Source organism: Adiantum capillus-veneris, chromosome 4 (assembly GCF_014529385.1).
Source record: "Adiantum capillus-veneris isolate H3 chromosome 4, ASM1452938v2, whole genome shotgun sequence".
Classification (NCBI taxonomy): Eukaryota; Viridiplantae; Streptophyta; class Polypodiopsida; order Polypodiales; family Pteridaceae; genus Adiantum; species Adiantum capillus-veneris.
Genome location: NC_140934.1, coordinates 145,907,500 through 145,925,593, shown reverse-complemented (window position 1 = coordinate 145,925,593; position 18,094 = coordinate 145,907,500). Strand labels below are relative to the sequence as shown.

Sequence of the window (18,094 nt, the reverse complement as noted above, 5' to 3'; positions counted from 1 at the left end):
TGGTTCCAAGCATTTCGTATATCGCGTTCATACTCTCGAGTCTGCCAAGAATAAATGAAAAGCCTCTTGAATTTCAGCCATTTAACTGGCTCAGTCTTGTTTAATAGAAGCGTGGACCACCAAGTTTGAGCATTCCCCTTAAAGTAACAGGTAGCTCTCCGAATCTTAGAGTGCTCTGAGTAACGCCCTCCCGCGAAAGCGATGTCAAACTACTGTACAAAAGACAAAGCCTTCGAAGTATCAACATCTCTATAACCAGAAAATGTGTCAAATTTTATTGACTGTCCACCTTCCTTAAACTCTCGGACTTTTTTGCTTTTATCTTCCAGAAAGTCATATTGGTTGGCTTTGTAAAAATTCTTCTTCTTTGCGTAAACGATGCTGTCATCAGAGTCCGAACTATCTGAAGATGAGTCCTCTGGGGCGAGTTGGCTTCTTTGCCCTTTTCTTGCCCTTTCCGAAGCTTTGCTTTTTGATTCGCTTTTTACCTTTTCTTCCTTCTTCACTCGAGTCAGATGAGCTAGAAGAACTGTCAGGAGAAGAAGAAGAAGAACTGGGTACTCCTTCAAATCTAACACGCTTCTTCTGCTTTCTTGCCTTTTAAAAGTAGACAGACGACCCAAATAACCCGGGAAATCGGCGCCTTTATTCTGCTTTTTAACGTGCTTTTTATCTTTGTTTTGCGCGTCAAAAAGCTGAGCAATTCGTGCATCAACGACCTTTCCAATTCTTGCTCTGTGTACATCCTAGGCGTGGTAGGTTTCTTAAGAGCCGGTTTGAGGGGTGGCTCTGTGGTCTTCTTCCACTGCGTATGCACCTCGTCAAAAGAGGTCTCGACCCTCACTCACTCATATACTTTGCAAATTTTGGGTCCTTCGCAAAATTGAGCATCATCTTTGTTGTGTCGCCGATCAATCGTTGACGCTTCATCTCTTTGAGCTCCGCCTGAGTAGGCCGAGGCGTGCCATACTCCTCGCGTGAATCTTCGTTGTGCTCTCTTCCCACATCGCCGTAAACAGAGGAAGTCGATTGATCTTTGCCTGAAGCCATAGGTGCCGCGGAAAAAAAAACTAGGGATCGGATTTCCCGTAGAAGTGAAATTGGTCGTGCTCCGATACCATTGTAACAGACTTGGACACTCCAAGTCGAGAATCTACCGCAACAGCACAAATACAGTTCACAGTTCACAATTGATTCGACACTGGCCCGGCAGGGTTCCGTGCCTAGAGTTATTGGCCCAAAAGACTGGCGCCCCTTTCGGTATTTCTTTTTGTATTAATCTGTGTTCAAAGTACAAGAGTGCAGGCAAGCGCTCACACTTAAGACTCTGCGTCCAGATGCTCTGAGTTGTGAGAGGCCAACCCACGTATTTAAAGATTACAAGGGATGCCAAAAGCAGAGCCCCAAAAAAGCTTCAAAAGCTGAAAATCAAAAGCTTTTAAAATAAAGCAAAAGCTTTCTCTCACAAGCTCTCTCGAGCCCTAAAATAAAGCAAAAAGCTTCTCTCTAACTCTCTTGCGTAGTAAAAGCAAGTAATCCCCAAAAGCTCCGTCCCTCTCTTGTGTAGAAATAAGCCAGCTTTTGCGTAGAAAAATCCGTACAACTTTTTGCCACATCAACAGCCCGGAAATTCCGCCAAAAATCGCGGGGTCCGTACGGCACTGTCCGTACGACAGTGCCACGTCAGCATGCAGCGCAAATTCCGGTGCCACGTCACTGCCATGTCCGTATTTCAGCCAGCATGTATTTCCCGGGATTGTTAATGCCACTGTGTGTGTACACATGGGCAGCCATGTCATCACATTTGTGAAAAAAGGCCCAGCGTTTTTGCATTGCACATTAGCCCCGGCCTCAGCACAACAACAGATCAGCCCTAGCGTTAGTAGATTCCACAGCATGACAGCAGATCAGACCTAGCGTTAGCAGATTTCCACTGCAAGCACAAAATTCAGCCTAGCATTTTGGATCAGCAAGACCAACCAGCATTTTTGCAGATCTTCGTGACAGAACCAACAAGTAGAGCAGCGTTATCAGTTTTCAGCAGTTAGACCCCGCAGTAGAAGCCCCGAACCTCGCAAATCTCACCTTCCCGCAGCAGATCCTCCCGCACGGTCAGATCCAACGCAGTTTGCAGATTCAGCCCGGAAAACACAAATTTCAGCAACTGCATTTTCAGTGTGTCGTCGTTGCATCGTCGTCATCGCCGTCGTCATCGACATAGAGTCAGAATTCAGCAGATAAAGATTTGCAGATTTCAGCCCTTAGCATTTTCAGATTTCAGCCCGTCTCGTCGTCGTGCTCATCGTCGTTGACATCATCGGCAAGTCCAAGCATTGTAGAGATTTGTGCAATCAATAGTAGACCGCTCTCGCCATAGAGAGTGGGGCCTTCGAAGGAGGGTTTGACAACATTTTCGTGTCCTATTCTTCTCTCTCTCTCTCTCTCTCTCTCTCTCTCTCTCTCTCTCTCTCTCTCTCTCTCAGTCTCAGCACATTCATTCACAGTGTTTATCCACTTTGTTTGTGATCACTTGCACTCTCTCATTAGAGGACAAAAGGCTCTCCCTTCCCTAAGTGAAAGGAACCTTGAGCACAGTTCGGAGCACTCATCTTGAGCAAAGTTCGACATTCACTTCCGCTGCACCTTACATCACAGGTCTAGGGCATACTTGTACAGCTAGTATGTCTCCACGCTAGCCACCCATAGTCTAGGTTGCTCCTAGTCCGACCGCCCGAGTTTGGGGCCGGCCACCCACTTTGTCCGAGCGCTCTCATATATTTCCATACATCATTTTTCTGTTGGGTCGTGGGGATTTTTATCAGGCCTTGCCCTACCCCTTGGGCACCTATATATGGGGCCAAGGGGGTACCCACTTCCACATCTCTCATCACACAGAGATCATACTGATTGTACTGAGGGTCTTCTGCTCATGGTAGTCATGGGGGGCTGATCGCCACCTTTTCACCATATCTTGCGTTTGTGGTCTACTCTCTCTCTCTCTCTCTCTCTCTCTCTCTCTCTCTCTCTCTCTCTCTCTCTCTCTCTCTCTCTCTCTCTCTCCGCACATGCACTCACACCCCCCCCTCTCTTGCCTCACGCTGACCCTTGCATCCTACTAGCTCCCCCTCTCCCGCCTCACGCTGACCCTTGCATCCTACTAGCTCCCCCTCTCCCGCCTCGCGCTGCCTGTAGTATCCCGCCATGCCCCCCTCTCCCGTCTCGTGCTCCCCCCTCCCTGCTCACCCGTCCCATTCTCCCTCTTCGCGTCACCTTTATGCCGCTAATCTGGGAGAATATCGATACACGACTACAATTCTCGTCCTCTTTCCACCCACAGACAGAAGGCCAATCAGAGATAGCAAATTCAATGGTTTTGGACTTGTTGAAGTCATGCATCTCTGATCAAAAGACTGTATTGCATATCTAAAATTTTTACAAACTGAACAAAATTAGAAACCTTTCTATAGAGGAAATATGTACATTGATAAGTGTACAAGCGGGTATGTGTTTGCCCTTAGTGGAGTTTGCCTACAACAACATAGTTCATATGTCTACAGGGAAGGCACCATGTGAGATTATCAAGGGTGTTAAGAAGGTTCCACCTATTCTAAGCACCAAACATAAGATTTTTGAAGCAGATCAGTACACACACGACCTTGACAATGCTTTTCTTAAGGTGCGAGAGGCTCTTGAGAAGTCTCAAGCACGGCATAAGAAGGCAGTAGACAAGTATTGACGTGACTTGCAGCTAAAGAGTATGAATGGGTGCTTTTACGCTTTGAAAAGGCATGCCTGCGAAAACAGAAGGGTAAGGAGCGACTTTTCCGAAGTTGAGTATACGATACTACGGCCCTTTCCAGATTCAAGAGAAGATCAATGACGTATCCTTCATTCTGAAGTTACCAGATACTTAGAAGATTCACAATGCAATTTATGTAACTCTATTGAGACCTTTCAAAGGTGAAGTGCTAGTCGACGCGGAGCCAGAGGAGCAGCCCGAACTGGAAGAGACAGAGGAAAAGTAAAAGGTAAGCTAACATGCCGGTATTTAGTCAAGTTCAAGAACTACCCGGCTTTTGGATGCAAAATGGATGGAGGAGGAGGACCAGGTAGATACTCATATTTTACAACTTTATCTTAAAGCTTTTGGTCTAGTACCTACTATTCCAAGAGTTACCGATGAATCAGCAGGTTGAATCTGGTGCAGTGCGGACTGCACAAGAGGAGAGTTATTCCGCGCCTTTGTCACAGGTTACCTTGATGGAATAAAGTCGCTAATTTCTTTTGAGATTTAAGGAATACTGACAGGCTAACAGTATTCTACTGAATGATTTTATGTAAAGAAGTACTGTGAAATGGGAATTCTTAAAATGAATCTATTACATGTACTCCCTTATGTGTGTATTGTTTTAGTGCATGTTTGCAAGATGAAATGACTGCAGCATTTTCGTCTTGTTCACCGGAAGGATGATGTGGATATGATAGTAACGATATTTAGTCAATCAAGACATCCGTCAGAGATCAGCGCTATTTGAGTGTGATTGCTAAATAAGTTACAATGATCATGATTCTCATCTTAGATCTAGACGGGGATAGTGATGTGAATGTGATGTGAATGTGCAGTGATTGTCGTCTTTGTGCAAGTGTTGGATATGTGAGGTCTAGTGCATCGGTACAAAGAGTCAGTGTCTATTGAACTACTTTCTATCATGTCTGTTTTGCAGGCGTAGTCGAGGGCGATTACAATTCTTTAAAGAGGAGGGTATGTCACAAAGTGATGACATGGCATGACCTAGAGAGGGGTCAAAACCCTAGTAACTAGAGGCAAAAAGAGGCAAAAGAAGCTTCACCAATGCAGACCCCCCAAATTGCGTGAGAACTGATGACGTGATAGGCCGTATGGACTTTCGCAAATTCCGCTGCAATTCGCGCTGGCATGCTAATGTGGCGCTCATGCAGACAGCCCAACATGGCTCTAGCTTGTGGGGAAAGATGATTTTAGACCTAACACTTTTCATGCACTGCTTTTGGCCAAGGCCCTAAAAAAAATTGTCAAGGTCTCTCTTCCGCAGATTAGCTTGGGAGCACTGCGGAGAGAAGAGGACCCTCGAACATTGTACTTTATGAAGTTTAATAATAGAGAAATACCGAGAAGGGGAGCCAGACTTTGGTGGGGCCAGTCGCCGTGTCGTGTCATATCGTCTCTCTCTCAATTTTGTTCGGTTCTTTCAATTTTCTCCCGTGTGTTGTACTAGATCGTCGACTTGGCGTGTCCAAGTCTATTACGGTAGCCCCTCAACAAGAGAAATTCGAGCAATATCATCGGAAACAAATAAGGTCTTACCCCGTCTTAAAAATCATGCGAGTCCAGTGCATGTAGACATCACAGCGAGTGGAATCCACCGTGACTGAGGCAGATAAGGATGTCCTTGACAAAGTGGCTGGTGTTAAAGTGGAAGCATACGCCGTAAACAATGATGGGGTGGAATTACTTCCACCTTACTGGCACGCTATGCACGCAATTTAGAAAAAAAAAAGGTAATACAACAATGAAGGTCTCAATAGTTTGAGCCAGTACCATACGTGCCTTGCACAATCTGTATTGGCGTGGATACATCACAATTTGACATTGCCAAACGTAAACTGTGAGCTTGTATCTACTTATTGCCAATGCCCCAAACCTGTCTGCCATTGCTCTTGCTTCCAAGTCAATGAGTAGTATCTCGGCATGGCGTAGCCAACCCCGCTCTCAGAGCTTTTTCAAACTTCCTTACCAATTGTTGCCGATTATGCTTGACAGAACTCTCCTTCATTCGGCTTCTTAGCCTCTATTGGCTTCGCCTAAGCTTTGAAAAACTTTCTGCTTGCTCAGTTTTTACCCAATTGCATGCATCAAAGTTGAACATGAATCAATTTTCTGTAGTTTTTACAAATTTGCGGTAAATCTTGCTTCCACACCACAATCCAATCCCCGTCGGTCCTTTCTGTGGCTTGCTAAGCCAGCCGATGCCTTGCATGGGATTTGTCTTGCTTTGATGCCCAAGAGGATTAATATCCAAAGCTTAATTTGAGTTTGATACCGAACAAGACTAATGGATGATACCGAACAAAACTTATGGATTATTTCCTATGTATATGCAAATTTAGTACGCCCTTATGATCCGGAAGATTTCAAGTTCGTAGCCCTCTGTTAGATCTTCAACCCAAGAGAGGAATATCGAGGAGGTGACGAGGTTTTCATGGGCATCTTCCTTGGGAATGGGCAAGGTTTAGAACATTGTAAGTGCCCAAAAACCCGAAGAATGTGAAAATAAATTGTCCATGGCTTGCAAATAGTGAATAAACAGCACACCAAGGGCACATGCACATCTCCACCTAGCCGTGCCATATATATAGGCCCTTGGCCTGCTAAATATACCCCCCTTAACCGCATGTGAGTCCTGGCCCTTGGCCTAGCCCTTGGCCTCACAGCTCATATTAATAAGACTATAGAAGTAATCTCTTCCAAGAACATGGCTACTGAGATAACTAGATATGATTCATTTTACATTTCATTGCTTACACCAGGGCAGCTCACTAGCACTATTTTGGAGGAGCTAATTTCCATGGTATTGGTTCAGGAGGACAAGTTCCAAAATTCGCCATTAAGTTGAAACTCCCATGAATCAGTACCAGCATAAGCCTTGTGTTTACAAGAAGGAAAACTAATTCAAATGGAGCAAGTACAATAAATATAGCATTTCTTTCCTTGAAAGATACACAAGGTTGTCTGCTTCCTACTGACCTTGCTTGAAAGAAGATACACATCAGATGCTATTTGTTCTAAATCATGTTTCATGCAAGTACCCTATCTTGAATGTAACGATTCTCGCTTGCAAGCCTTAGCATAATAGCATGTGCAGACATGGTGTAAACTACCATGTCACATATGTTCTCTGATGCTCTGATGTGTAGTTTGAAAAAGAGTTAAGATAGTACCTGGCATTGTAGACTAAAGAAAGTACCTGGTAGGCTTCAAAGTCATCAAATCGGAACCGAGACCTGGCAACCGTGTATTCAACGTGATCAACTATGCTTTTTTGGATGGAGAAGACGTCATTTTTCAAGTACTGATCCATAAGGCCGAAAAGCAAGTCAGTTCGCCTTCGGAACTCAATAGACTCCTCGGGCATCAGATCTTGCTTGGCCAACATTTTAGGAGGTGGCCTCGTAGCAGCCTTGTCTGGAACAAATGAAGGCTCATTTATTGCATTGGTGAGGACTCTCTGCACATTCTTGATGTCCTTAGGGTCTTGAATTTTGGCACCCATGGGACCTTGTACCCAAAACTTCTCGCGAAGAATCCCATTCTCATAGTCGATGGTCGCTTTCGACACGCTTAACCCAAGATCCTTCAATGCAGTAATCACAACCTGAAGTAAGCCTGGCTTCCCAGGAGCTGTCAGCTTGATGATGGTTTGAGCTTTGTCGGACTCATTGTCGAAGTCTACACTGATTTGTACATCCGTTTTGGGGCGATCTTCAATTGTGGCAGGCTTCTTAAAAGCATGGCATGATATTTGTAGGTGGGGATTTCTGGGCTGAGATGGGTTGTTACAAAAAGAGGAAAGAGGGGGGGGGATGCTCATGGCTGTACAGAGAGGTTTGGGCGGTGGGGCGCAAGGAGCGAAAGACCTTCCAAGGCTGCCATTGACTGTGAGGAGATCTTGGCTTGCGCACGAGCTCAACATGGTGACGGGTATGATCAGAAAATGCTCACCATGCAAAGGTATTTTACCACTGGAGCTGGAAAAGCTTACACGACCTCTGCATGCAAGAGACTTGTATCTAGGCCTCAACTTCAGCCTGCAGCCTGCTCTCGAGAAGAGCGACCCAGCTCGCTTTTTAGTACTTTTTCTCTTTGGCGAATGATACTTGTGTGTGGTGAGCTTTGCAAATGAAAATAGTGCCACATATTTAGAATTTAGTACGACCTCTGCGAGCCTATGTTTTGGATGCTATGAGGACTCATGGACATGCATCTTATATGTGATGATGTGTCCCAAAGGTATGAAGGTGGCTACTCCTCCATTGTCTAGTTGTGGAGGAAATTAAAGTATCCGAGGGAGACTAAATTTCTATTGAAATGCATTTAATGAGTGGTTAGCCTAATCCAAAAATTACACACAAGCAATTTTGGATTATGTAGACAATGAGGTTAGTTTTATCATATTTAGTATCCTCTCGGTGCAATGCCCCTCATGTGGCATTCTATAGAATCATGCATGTGTATGCTTTCTCCCCTGCCTCTCAACCACCTTACTCAATGTGTTGAGTTGCCACTTAGTCAGCACTCTAGCCCATCCATCTTTGAGACTCATCTCTCATGCTTTGCTACCCACCTCTTTCAACTTATCCTCTTGCCCTATTTCCCTTGGTTTGTAGCAAACCAATTTAGGCTCTATCACGTTGTGACTCTCCTACCACATTGCCCTTGGCGTTCAGCAAACCCAATATCTTTGTTGAAATAAGTCTAGTCGAGCACATGCACAAAGTGAGAGGTGAGGAAGACAAAGAAATGCATCAAGCTCCCTTTGTGACCCTACAACATCACGCTCACCACATATACAAAGGATGAGAGAGAGAGAGAGAGAGAGAGAGAGAGAGGAAGAAAGAAAGCTTTATTAAAGTCTACTAAAGGCCAAAATCATCATGTGAGCAAATCGATGTAAATTAGTGTGTCCTATGTGCTCATCATTCCTTCACGATATCAAAGCAAGATGGTTGAGGGAATCTTGGAGGCCCTAGGACAGGCTTCTACAAGAGATTTCATTGTGACAACCATAGGAATAGAGAATGTGAAAGCCACACAAAGAGAGAGAGAGAGAGAGAGAGAGAGAAGAGAGCACACATGTGTCTAGGTGGAACAACCTTCTACCGTAGCAATTGAAGATAATAATTCCTTCACCACATACATAGAGGATGAGAGAGAGAGAGAGAGAGAGAGAGAGAAAGATTTATTAAAGTCTACTAGAAGCCAAAATCAACATGTGAGCAAATTAATGTTAATTTACATGTCCTTTGTCATCTAGAAACAACAGACAATGCTCTAAAGGTATTGTTGGATATATATTATCACGAGATAGTGGCATCTATCGTTCATCTCATGATTGTATGGCCACTTTTGCCTTGTATATGCCTTTTGACCAATTATTATTGACCATAACTATTACTAGGTCATTTACGATGGCAAGACCAGGCGGACGCTCTCTCCAAAGTCCAAATATGGTCCAAAACAAGGTGCCCCTTTATTTTTGTCATTTCTACGTAACTTTAGCAAGTATACCAGTGACCTTCTTAGGGATTGTTCTCTTTATCCATTGCATCCTCACTCATTCTAGAGTTACTGCTCCTAGATTCTTTTCTCTCGTTCTCCCTCTCTCCTTCCTAGTTTGTCCCTTCTCCTATGTGATTGCCACTCCTTCACGGTATCAAAGCAAGAAGGTTGAGGAAACCTTAGAGACCCTAGGGCATGCTAAGGAAGGCTTCTACAAGAGATTTCATTGTGATAATGATAGGAATAGAGAATGTGAAAGCCACGCAGAGAGAGAGAGAGAGAGAGAGAGAGAGAGAGAGAGAGAGAGAGAGAGAGAGAGAGAGAGAGAAGAGCACACATGTGTCCAAGTGGAACAACTACTATCGTACCAATTGAAGATAATTATTCCTTCATTCAATTTAATGATAAGAATAAGAAAATGGGTAGTGTTATGGTTAGTCATGGGCAATCGGTTGGACACAAGCATCTAATCAAGGAACAAAGCCTTTACCCAATAGCCTCCCACACTTAAAGGTCAATGTGCCTTTAAGTGATCAAGTATGGACATATATACAAACTTTGTATACTTTGAATCTCTACCCATTTCCCGTAAGCATGCGATAGTGCACGGAGGGTAGACCTTCCGCACCAATGTGCTTGTTCTTCGCATTAGATACTAGATCACCTGTTATAAAGATAAAAATTAGAGTATTACAACGCAAACTAGAACTCCTACATCAATGCCCTGATCTTCCACTAGATGAATGAGCCATATAGCTTCCTTGTTGACATCTCAAACAACAACATACTTTGCTTGTGTGGTAGACTAAGACATGTAATCTTGCAAACAAAATTGCTATAAAACAACCACTCATAAGTGTAAAGACATAGCCTTTTATTTTCCACATTCTTTGCATAATCTACATCCATCTAGATAGCTACACAGCAGTCATTGACCCCCCCCCCCAAAGAAAATGTTGAACTCTTTCCTCCCATTCAAATATAACATCATATCTTTCCCGTCCTCCCAATGCTTCTTGCTAGAGTTCAACCTAAATTAAGTAGCGACTCCCATTGCAAATGTAATTTTTGTATGAGTCTCAATCATGGCATACATCAAAGAACCAACAACAAATATGTGAGCAATATGCCATTTCCTTCCTTTCCTTATCAAATTTGTGAAACCCCTCTTGGCTAAGTTTTACACATAGAGGCAATGGGGTAGATATTGCCTTCCCCCCTCCCTATGAAATGTTTCAATACACCGCAGTTGTACTCTTTTTGTGTTAAGTACAAAAATTTCTTTGAATTATTCCGCACAATATGATTTTTTTTCTTCCAAATCCCTCATGTCAAAATTCTCATGTAGCTTTTCCTTCAATTCATCTACTCCAAGACTATTCTTCCTAATTCTGATCATATCATCCACATAAAAAAGCAAATGCAAAACACCATTTTTTGTAGCTTTCTTTGTATAAAGGCAATGATCTTTTATGCTTCATCCATACCCTTGAGAATTCACGAAAGGGGCATGAAACCAAAAGCCCTAGCTCTTGCATGTAAATGCCCTCATGAAGATCACTATGTAAGAACGTAACCTCTTATCATCTACTAGGGTCATTTGCATGTCCTCTTTGACAACCAAAGTAAGAACTATCCTCAGAGGAGTCTTTTTTATAGCTAGCAAAAAGCCCTTTGTTGTCAATCTCTATTTTGGGCTTTTGTGTGAAATATTTGGTAACCAATTCGGTGATCTTAAATCCTAAATCTCATTATTTTGATAAGAATCCATTTACAATTTCATAGCATCTTCCACTTGAGATTGTCATTTCTCATCATGGAAGAGGTCTCTTTACAATATGTCAAGATACTATAATATATGCCAAGCACAAACCATTCAAATGGCCTAGAAACTTGATTTGACTTCTCAATGCAATGAGTTTTGCATGAGGAATTGGCTCTCACATTGGGCTTATTGCACTATTAGAGGAATCACCGCTACTTTATGTCCATGGTGAGAATCATTTTATATAATGGTTGTGGACCTTGCTAAAGAAGAAGAAACCTTGTGTCTCAGGGCCCACAAGGGTCAACACTTATCACATCTTTGAAAGAGATGGAACCAAGATGAAATGTCAATCATGGGAAGCCAGTGAGACTAGACTAGGGCATAGAGGCATGCCAAGAGGTTTTCAAACTCTTTTTTGAACACAACACTCCACTTTGACACTCGAAGTGCACTCTATCTACCAAAATCTCCGATTCTCTTCTTTTGTTCCCTCACCTATCCACATGCAAATCCTTGAGCAAACCAAATCCAACTGACTCCAAACTTTGTACGAAACTTACTGAGACTATGTAGAGCAGTTTTGGGTTGTTAGACTGGCGATATGACACAAAAAAAGGTAATTTTCTTCTGGCTACCATATACGGGTCGATTTTTTGGATTTTGGATGTGCCTAGTAGGCTCTCCTAAGTGTCGAGAATTGCGTGCAATTGATGGAATTTCAAAACGACACTCGAATATAGAGAAATGTCACCTGGAAGGTCGTAGATGTAGATGCTCTGTTTTTGCACGACGCTTGTAATATAGATATCCACACATTGATCTTGAAGACACAAACACAATGGTGCCCTCGGAATTCCGATGCAACAATCATGTGGTGCAGTGTGAGCAATTGAAATACACAGTAGAGAAGATATGACACACGACATACAAAGAAGATCCTTATCCACTCATTCATTCATAAAATGAATGTACAAAAAAACCTTACAATTTTCCTTTTATACCCTTGCTTTGGGTTATATGGTTCAAAAGCTAGCTTTGCCGTAATAACATCAAAAATTACATTTCCAGCTTCAAAAGTACATATGGGTAACAAATACAGGTTTTGGAAGAGATGTCACTATCAGAGTTACACTTACAATTACAAGAGGGATGAAATAAACAAATCAAGATCCTTGTTGGAATCTTCCAACACTCCCCCCCCCCCCCTCCTTTCTATTGCATGTCATCTACGACATGAATCAAAATCGAGGTTGGTGGTAGATGTAGGGTCGTCTTTTGTGGTAGCGCCTTTCTTTTTCTTGTAATCCTTCTTGATATTCTATTGCTAAATCTCTTTCTTTAGGAAAGAGTGTCTATTGAAAGGAGATCCATTGCATGGTAGCTCACAAAGCGTGTATGGATGTCGTTGACTTTAGGCCCAAAAAGTGTTGTGTTCAATGTGAAGAATCCTGTACAAAATGCATCTTCAAAGGTATTCATGAAGTATGATGGCATGAACATCAATCGGGCAAAGAAGCCATGCAAAATTTGTTCATCTGGCTACTGGATGAGATCATACACCAATCCCTTGTTAGCTTCCAGGAAGGACATCCACGATGTTTCTGCAATCCACGGTTTATGATACATAGTTATACATGCAACCATCATTCTGCAGATCTTTCTTTGCATTTGGCAAGACAGATTTGGAATTCCTTTCATACATTTTGACAATCACATGTAGAGTGTTGAGCATGTACTTTTCATCCAATCTTTGTTGGTCCTTTGGTCATGGCAAAGCTGGGTAGTTTAGCCAGTTGTGATGTTGTTTTTGTATTACTTCACATTGGAACCAAGTTCGTACTCTCGTCACTGGGCAAAAAGTGACATCTTTCTCTATGGCCGTTGGCGATCTCATCAAATGAATCCTCCATTCAAGATGCTTTTCTAGCCATTCCAGTCTCCATTTGGGTTGTCGCTCTTGTGGTTGAGTTGATAGTATCGCTTGCTTGATGGCAGCTTTCCTTCAAATGCATTCATACTTTATCAAAGGGAAGGGGAGAGAGCGGGTATACCATTCTTCATTGATGGTTGTGGGTATGAGGAGCAACAAAGTAATGGAATGGAGAATCCGAATCTCCCATTCCATCGCTTTTTCCCAAGGCTCTTCCTTTGTTCCTGTTATTCTTGTTCTCATCTCCCCTATAGCTTCCTCTATCAAGCAATAATATCTCTCAGCTATCATTTCACGTTCAGTGCTTTCTTTTGCTCTTGTTCTTGGAGCGGCATTGGTCTCGGGGACTTCTTGCATAGCATGTCACTTTCCTTTGTTTTGTGCCTTGGTCTTCGGTTGAGAGGTTTGACCCTGTGTTGTTTCGTTTCCATAATCTTCATAAAAACGTTGGTCTAATTGGGAGTGTGAACTTTTCGTAGAACTATCCGTGTCTGGTTTCCCTCAGCCTTCTTGGAATCCTCTGCAACCTTTCTTGCTTCTTCTTCTGCAAGCTTAGCTCTTTCCATTTTTGCCCACATCTCTTTCAGTTGTTCCGCAGTGAGAGAGATTGCCAATGGGTTTTTTTGTGCGAATCTTGCGTGGCACCCATTTCTCAGCAAAGTCCCCTTCGTCTACCCTTTGCTTCTTGAACTCCTCTGCTAATCTCTTTTCTCGGGCCTGCTCGTCTTTCTCGTGTTTAGGCATAGGCATAGGCTTTTTATCTTTTCTATCTTCTTGCTCCCCTTCAAATGACTCTGACTCTTGTAACCTCCTCTGAGAGCGTGTACGGGTAGTGGTCTAAGTTGATCCTGACTTCGTCATTTCTTTCTCACTCTTCTCCTCCTAGAACTGGATCCAATCATTCTCTGAAGGAGCCTTTGGTAGATCTTGGGTTTATCTGATAGCCTGATTGTTGAAGATGATGAAACAGGAAACAGAAGGAAGACAACAACTCAGAGTAGGAAGAAGATGGAGAAGGAGAAGACACAGAGCTTGTGTACGAGATCTCTGTAGTCTCTCTCTCTGTATTAGAATAATAGTGTATACAAACTCAGAGCTAAAAAGCTTATATGAAACCCTAAGAGATAAGGTGTCCTTTCACACCGGATGTCCAGGGGGAAAAACCCAGTGGGCGCTTCACAGCCTGCCAATGATGCATACCTGGGCTGTGCATAAATCTGCTTGCTTGTGAAACCCCAAATTGAATGTCTGGACGAGTGTTGCCTGCCAAATATATCAAGCAACCAACCGTTGCTGCATAAGTATGTACATCAAAAGTTTCTCCAGCATCGTGCATGCTCAACTTTGATCCAGTTTCTACGGGTGTAGAGATTGGCTTACAATTTTGCATACCAAACTTGTCGAAAATTTTATGCAAATATTTTGCCTGCAACATGTATATGCCATCCTCTGATTGCACAAAATGAATACCCAAGTAATAATGTAGCAAACCAAGATCAGACATCTCAAAGGTTTTTCTCAAAGCATCTTTAAATGCTTCAATTTCATTTGCATTATTGCCTGTAAGAAGCATATCATCTACATAAAGTGTTAGCATAATGAGAACTCCATCTCTCTTTTTGACATACAAAGTACTTTCTGTTGGACTATTTTGAAATCCCTGGCCAATCAAATAAGTATGTATCTTCTCATACCATGCTCTTGGAGCCTGTTTGAGACCATACAAAGCTTTACGCAATCTACATACCTTTTGCTCTTGACCTTTTACAACAAAACCACTTGGTTGAATTACATAAACTTCTTCCTGCAAATCACCATTCAAAAAAGCAGTTTTGATATCCAACTGATGTACTTTCCAACCATGATGAGCAGCAATTGCAACTAGTGATCTAACTGTGGACGCACGAGAAGTAGGAGCAAAGGTTTCATCATAATCTATGCCTTTCTGTTGCGCATAGCCTTTTGCCACAAGCCTTGCTTTGTTCCTGTCAACAGTACCATCTTGTTTCCTTTTTACCTTAAAAACCCACTTTGTACCAATAGGCTTTTTACTTGTAGGCAAGTCCATTAGATCCCATGTATGATTCTTAAGAATAGAATCAATTTCTTGCTGCATAGCATCTTTCCACTGAACACACTCTAAAGCTTGTTCAAATGAATCAGGCTCATCTGCATCACAAAGAGTGCTAAAGCAAGCCAAATCTACTTGCTCTCTACCAAAAGTAGTACCAGCACGTGTTTTTCGTGGCAACGGTGCATCCAACTTGCTATCCTGCAAAGTTTTCTGAACCCATTTAGGCAAGGTTCTTTCTTCCCTAAGAACTTCTTGCTCTTCACGCAGAATTTCCTCTACATCATGAGGTGTCACATGCTGATCAAAAGATTGATCAAGATTATCAACCTATTGTGATTCTTGATTCTCCACAAAAGAAGGAAGCAAACCTTCAAATACATCATGTGTCTGCATATGCGGTACATCAAAAGCAACCATAGGTTGAGCAGTAGTTTCTGCAAAAATTACATCACGACTTTCAAAAATCTTGTTTGTAGCAGGATTGTAAAGTCTATAACCTTTACTTCCACTACTGTACCCCACAAATATACATTTGATTGCCTTATCATCAAGCTTCCCACGTAACTGCTGAGGGATGTGAGCATAAGCAAGACAACCAAAAACACGAAGATAACTGACTGAAGGTTTTCTGTCATACCAAGCTTCATATGGAGTAATGGTCTTCAAGGCACGAGTAGGACACCTGTTCAAAACATGTGCTGCACAAGCAACTACCTCCATCCATAGCTTATGAGGCAAACTCTTAGCCTTGAGCATACATCTAGCCGTCTCCATTAAAGACCTATTCTTCCTTTCTGCAACACCATTCTGTTATGGTGTGTATGGCATAGTGCATTGGTGTTTAATGCCTTTCTTTCCCAAAAAATGCTTAAATGCACCTGACATGTATTCACCTCCTCGATCGGTACGAAGAGTCTGTACTTTGCAACCTGTTTCATTTTCAACCATGGCGACATAATGTTGAAAAACTGCAAACACATCTGACTTTGCTTTGAGTGGATACACCCAACAAAACCTGGAAAAGTCATCAATGAAGGTCACAAAATAAAGGCTGTTTCCTATAGATGGCGTCCTCATAGGACCACATACATCACTGTGTACAAGCTGCAACTTTCGTGTCGCTCTAATTGAACCATCCTGCGAAAATGCAAATCTGTGCATCTTTCCAAGAACGCAACCTTCACATACATGTCTTGGTGGCATCTCCAATAAAGACAAATCATGCACCATATTATGACGTTGTAAAGTCATCAAACTGCCATAACTAACATGCCCGAATCTAGCATGCCACAACTTAGCATCCTGCATGGCCTGAGTTTTTGTTTTTGCAATACATACCTGAATCTGATTTTCATAACGATCTAGCACAAATAGTCCATTTTCCAGCGTACCTGTAGTGATAAGAGAATAACCATTCTCTCAATCTCGTACAACACATCTGTCATCCTCAAAAATGACCTGAAGACCATTTTTTGCAAGAGAGGATACAGACAACAAATTCTTCTTGATCCCTGGAACATATAAGACATCTGGCAAGCATAAATCTGAACCATCTGAAATGGTAATCAAAATCTTACCAACGCCTTTGATTGGATAAGAAGCATTATTTGCACATGTCACCTTCTTTCCTGCTGGAGCTGCATCCAATGAACAAAACAAATCCTTCCTTGAAGTAATATGCCTGGATGCACCACTATCAAAGTACCAAATCATTTGTGTCTTGTCAACAATGTAAGCAGAAAAATCTGAACATACTACAAAAGCATAAGAATCCTGCACAAAGTTTGCAGACTCTTCTTTAGCTGTAGAAGAATCACCAGAAGCTGAAACAACCAAACTTGACTCTTTCTTCTTTTCTTTAGCAATTCGCTTTTTACACTCACTAATGTAGTGACCAGGTTTCTTGCAGTAGTGACATTTACCTTTCTTCTTGGACTTGTCGGAATCACCTTTAGACTTCTCTGAAGATTGTCATGCACTAGACTTGGAGTGATGAGCACTCTCTTTACCCTTGTTTTTGTTATGTACAACAAGAGCATGATCCACACCATCCACCTGTAAAGACTTGTTCTTACGTGATTGATCCTCTTGCAATAGCAAAGCCACTAACTCTTCAAAATGAAGAGGCTCAGGATTAGCTCGCAAAGACAGAGTCAAAGAAGTCTGAAAAGTCAAATAAGATGGTGGTAGTGAATTGAGTGTTTTGGAAACCAAGTCCTTCTCTGGAATCACTTCATCAATGCTAAGCAATTGATCTTTTAGATCCCTGATTTTTATAAGATGCTCGACGATATTGTCACCTTCGTCCATCTGTATTTTGTCAAGTTGTTTCTTCAAAAACTCTATTCTGGCAGCGTTTCTTCCTCCAAACATAGCTTGCAGGGTGTTCCAAGCATCTTCAGAAGTTCTGCAAGATCTGATATGTGGTGTGATTGTCCTCTTTATGGTTAAGGCAATCACAGCCATAGCTTGTGCATCTTTAGTATCCCATCTCTTTTGCTCTGGAGTGACTTGTGAGGGTCCTGCACCAACAGCTGCACCACGACCAGGCATGGCAGGTGCAATGCTACCTGGACGAACTTCATCTCCAGATACATAATCCCACAATCCTTTAACAACCAAAACATTTTTGGCCATAAAAGAGCAAAGAGAATAGTTGGTACCATCCAATTTGTCTTCGGATGTAAACGCACCAAAAATCTCTTTCTCCGTAGATTGAGCCATACTGTGGATGCACACAAGAGAGCAAAAGAACCTCCAAGAGATTCACAAATCTCCTCTCCAATGCAAGCAAAACTCTACACAAAATCTCAGCACAAAGCTAAGACAAGCTGCTTCCCAAAAGAACTGTTTATCTGAAGAAAATCTGTCAAAAAGCACACCCACTTGATCTAAACGCCTCCGAAAATTAACTTCTGCTACGCTGCTCAGAACAAAATTCTGAGGGCTCGAACGGCTTCAAAAGGGGGGTAAAACCGCAGGTCGCCTGCTTAGAATACTCCCGGA

At 42.4% G+C, this 18,094-nt stretch overlaps 1 protein-coding gene across 1 annotated transcript in view; it reads right to left on the bottom strand.

Annotated features, from left to right (window-relative positions):
• The window catches only part of LOC147460121 (uncharacterized), a 204,813-nt gene extending 196,900 nt beyond the window's left edge, over nt 1-7,913 (bottom strand). The window contains exon 1 of the mRNA XM_086511243.1: nt 7,005-7,913. Within this exon, the coding sequence (XP_086367369.1) occupies nt 7,005-7,730 (726 nt within the window). The 5' untranslated portion in view covers nt 7,731-7,913. The remainder of the gene's footprint in view (nt 1-7,004) is intronic.
• Nucleotides 7,914-18,094: the final 10,181 nt, after the last annotated feature.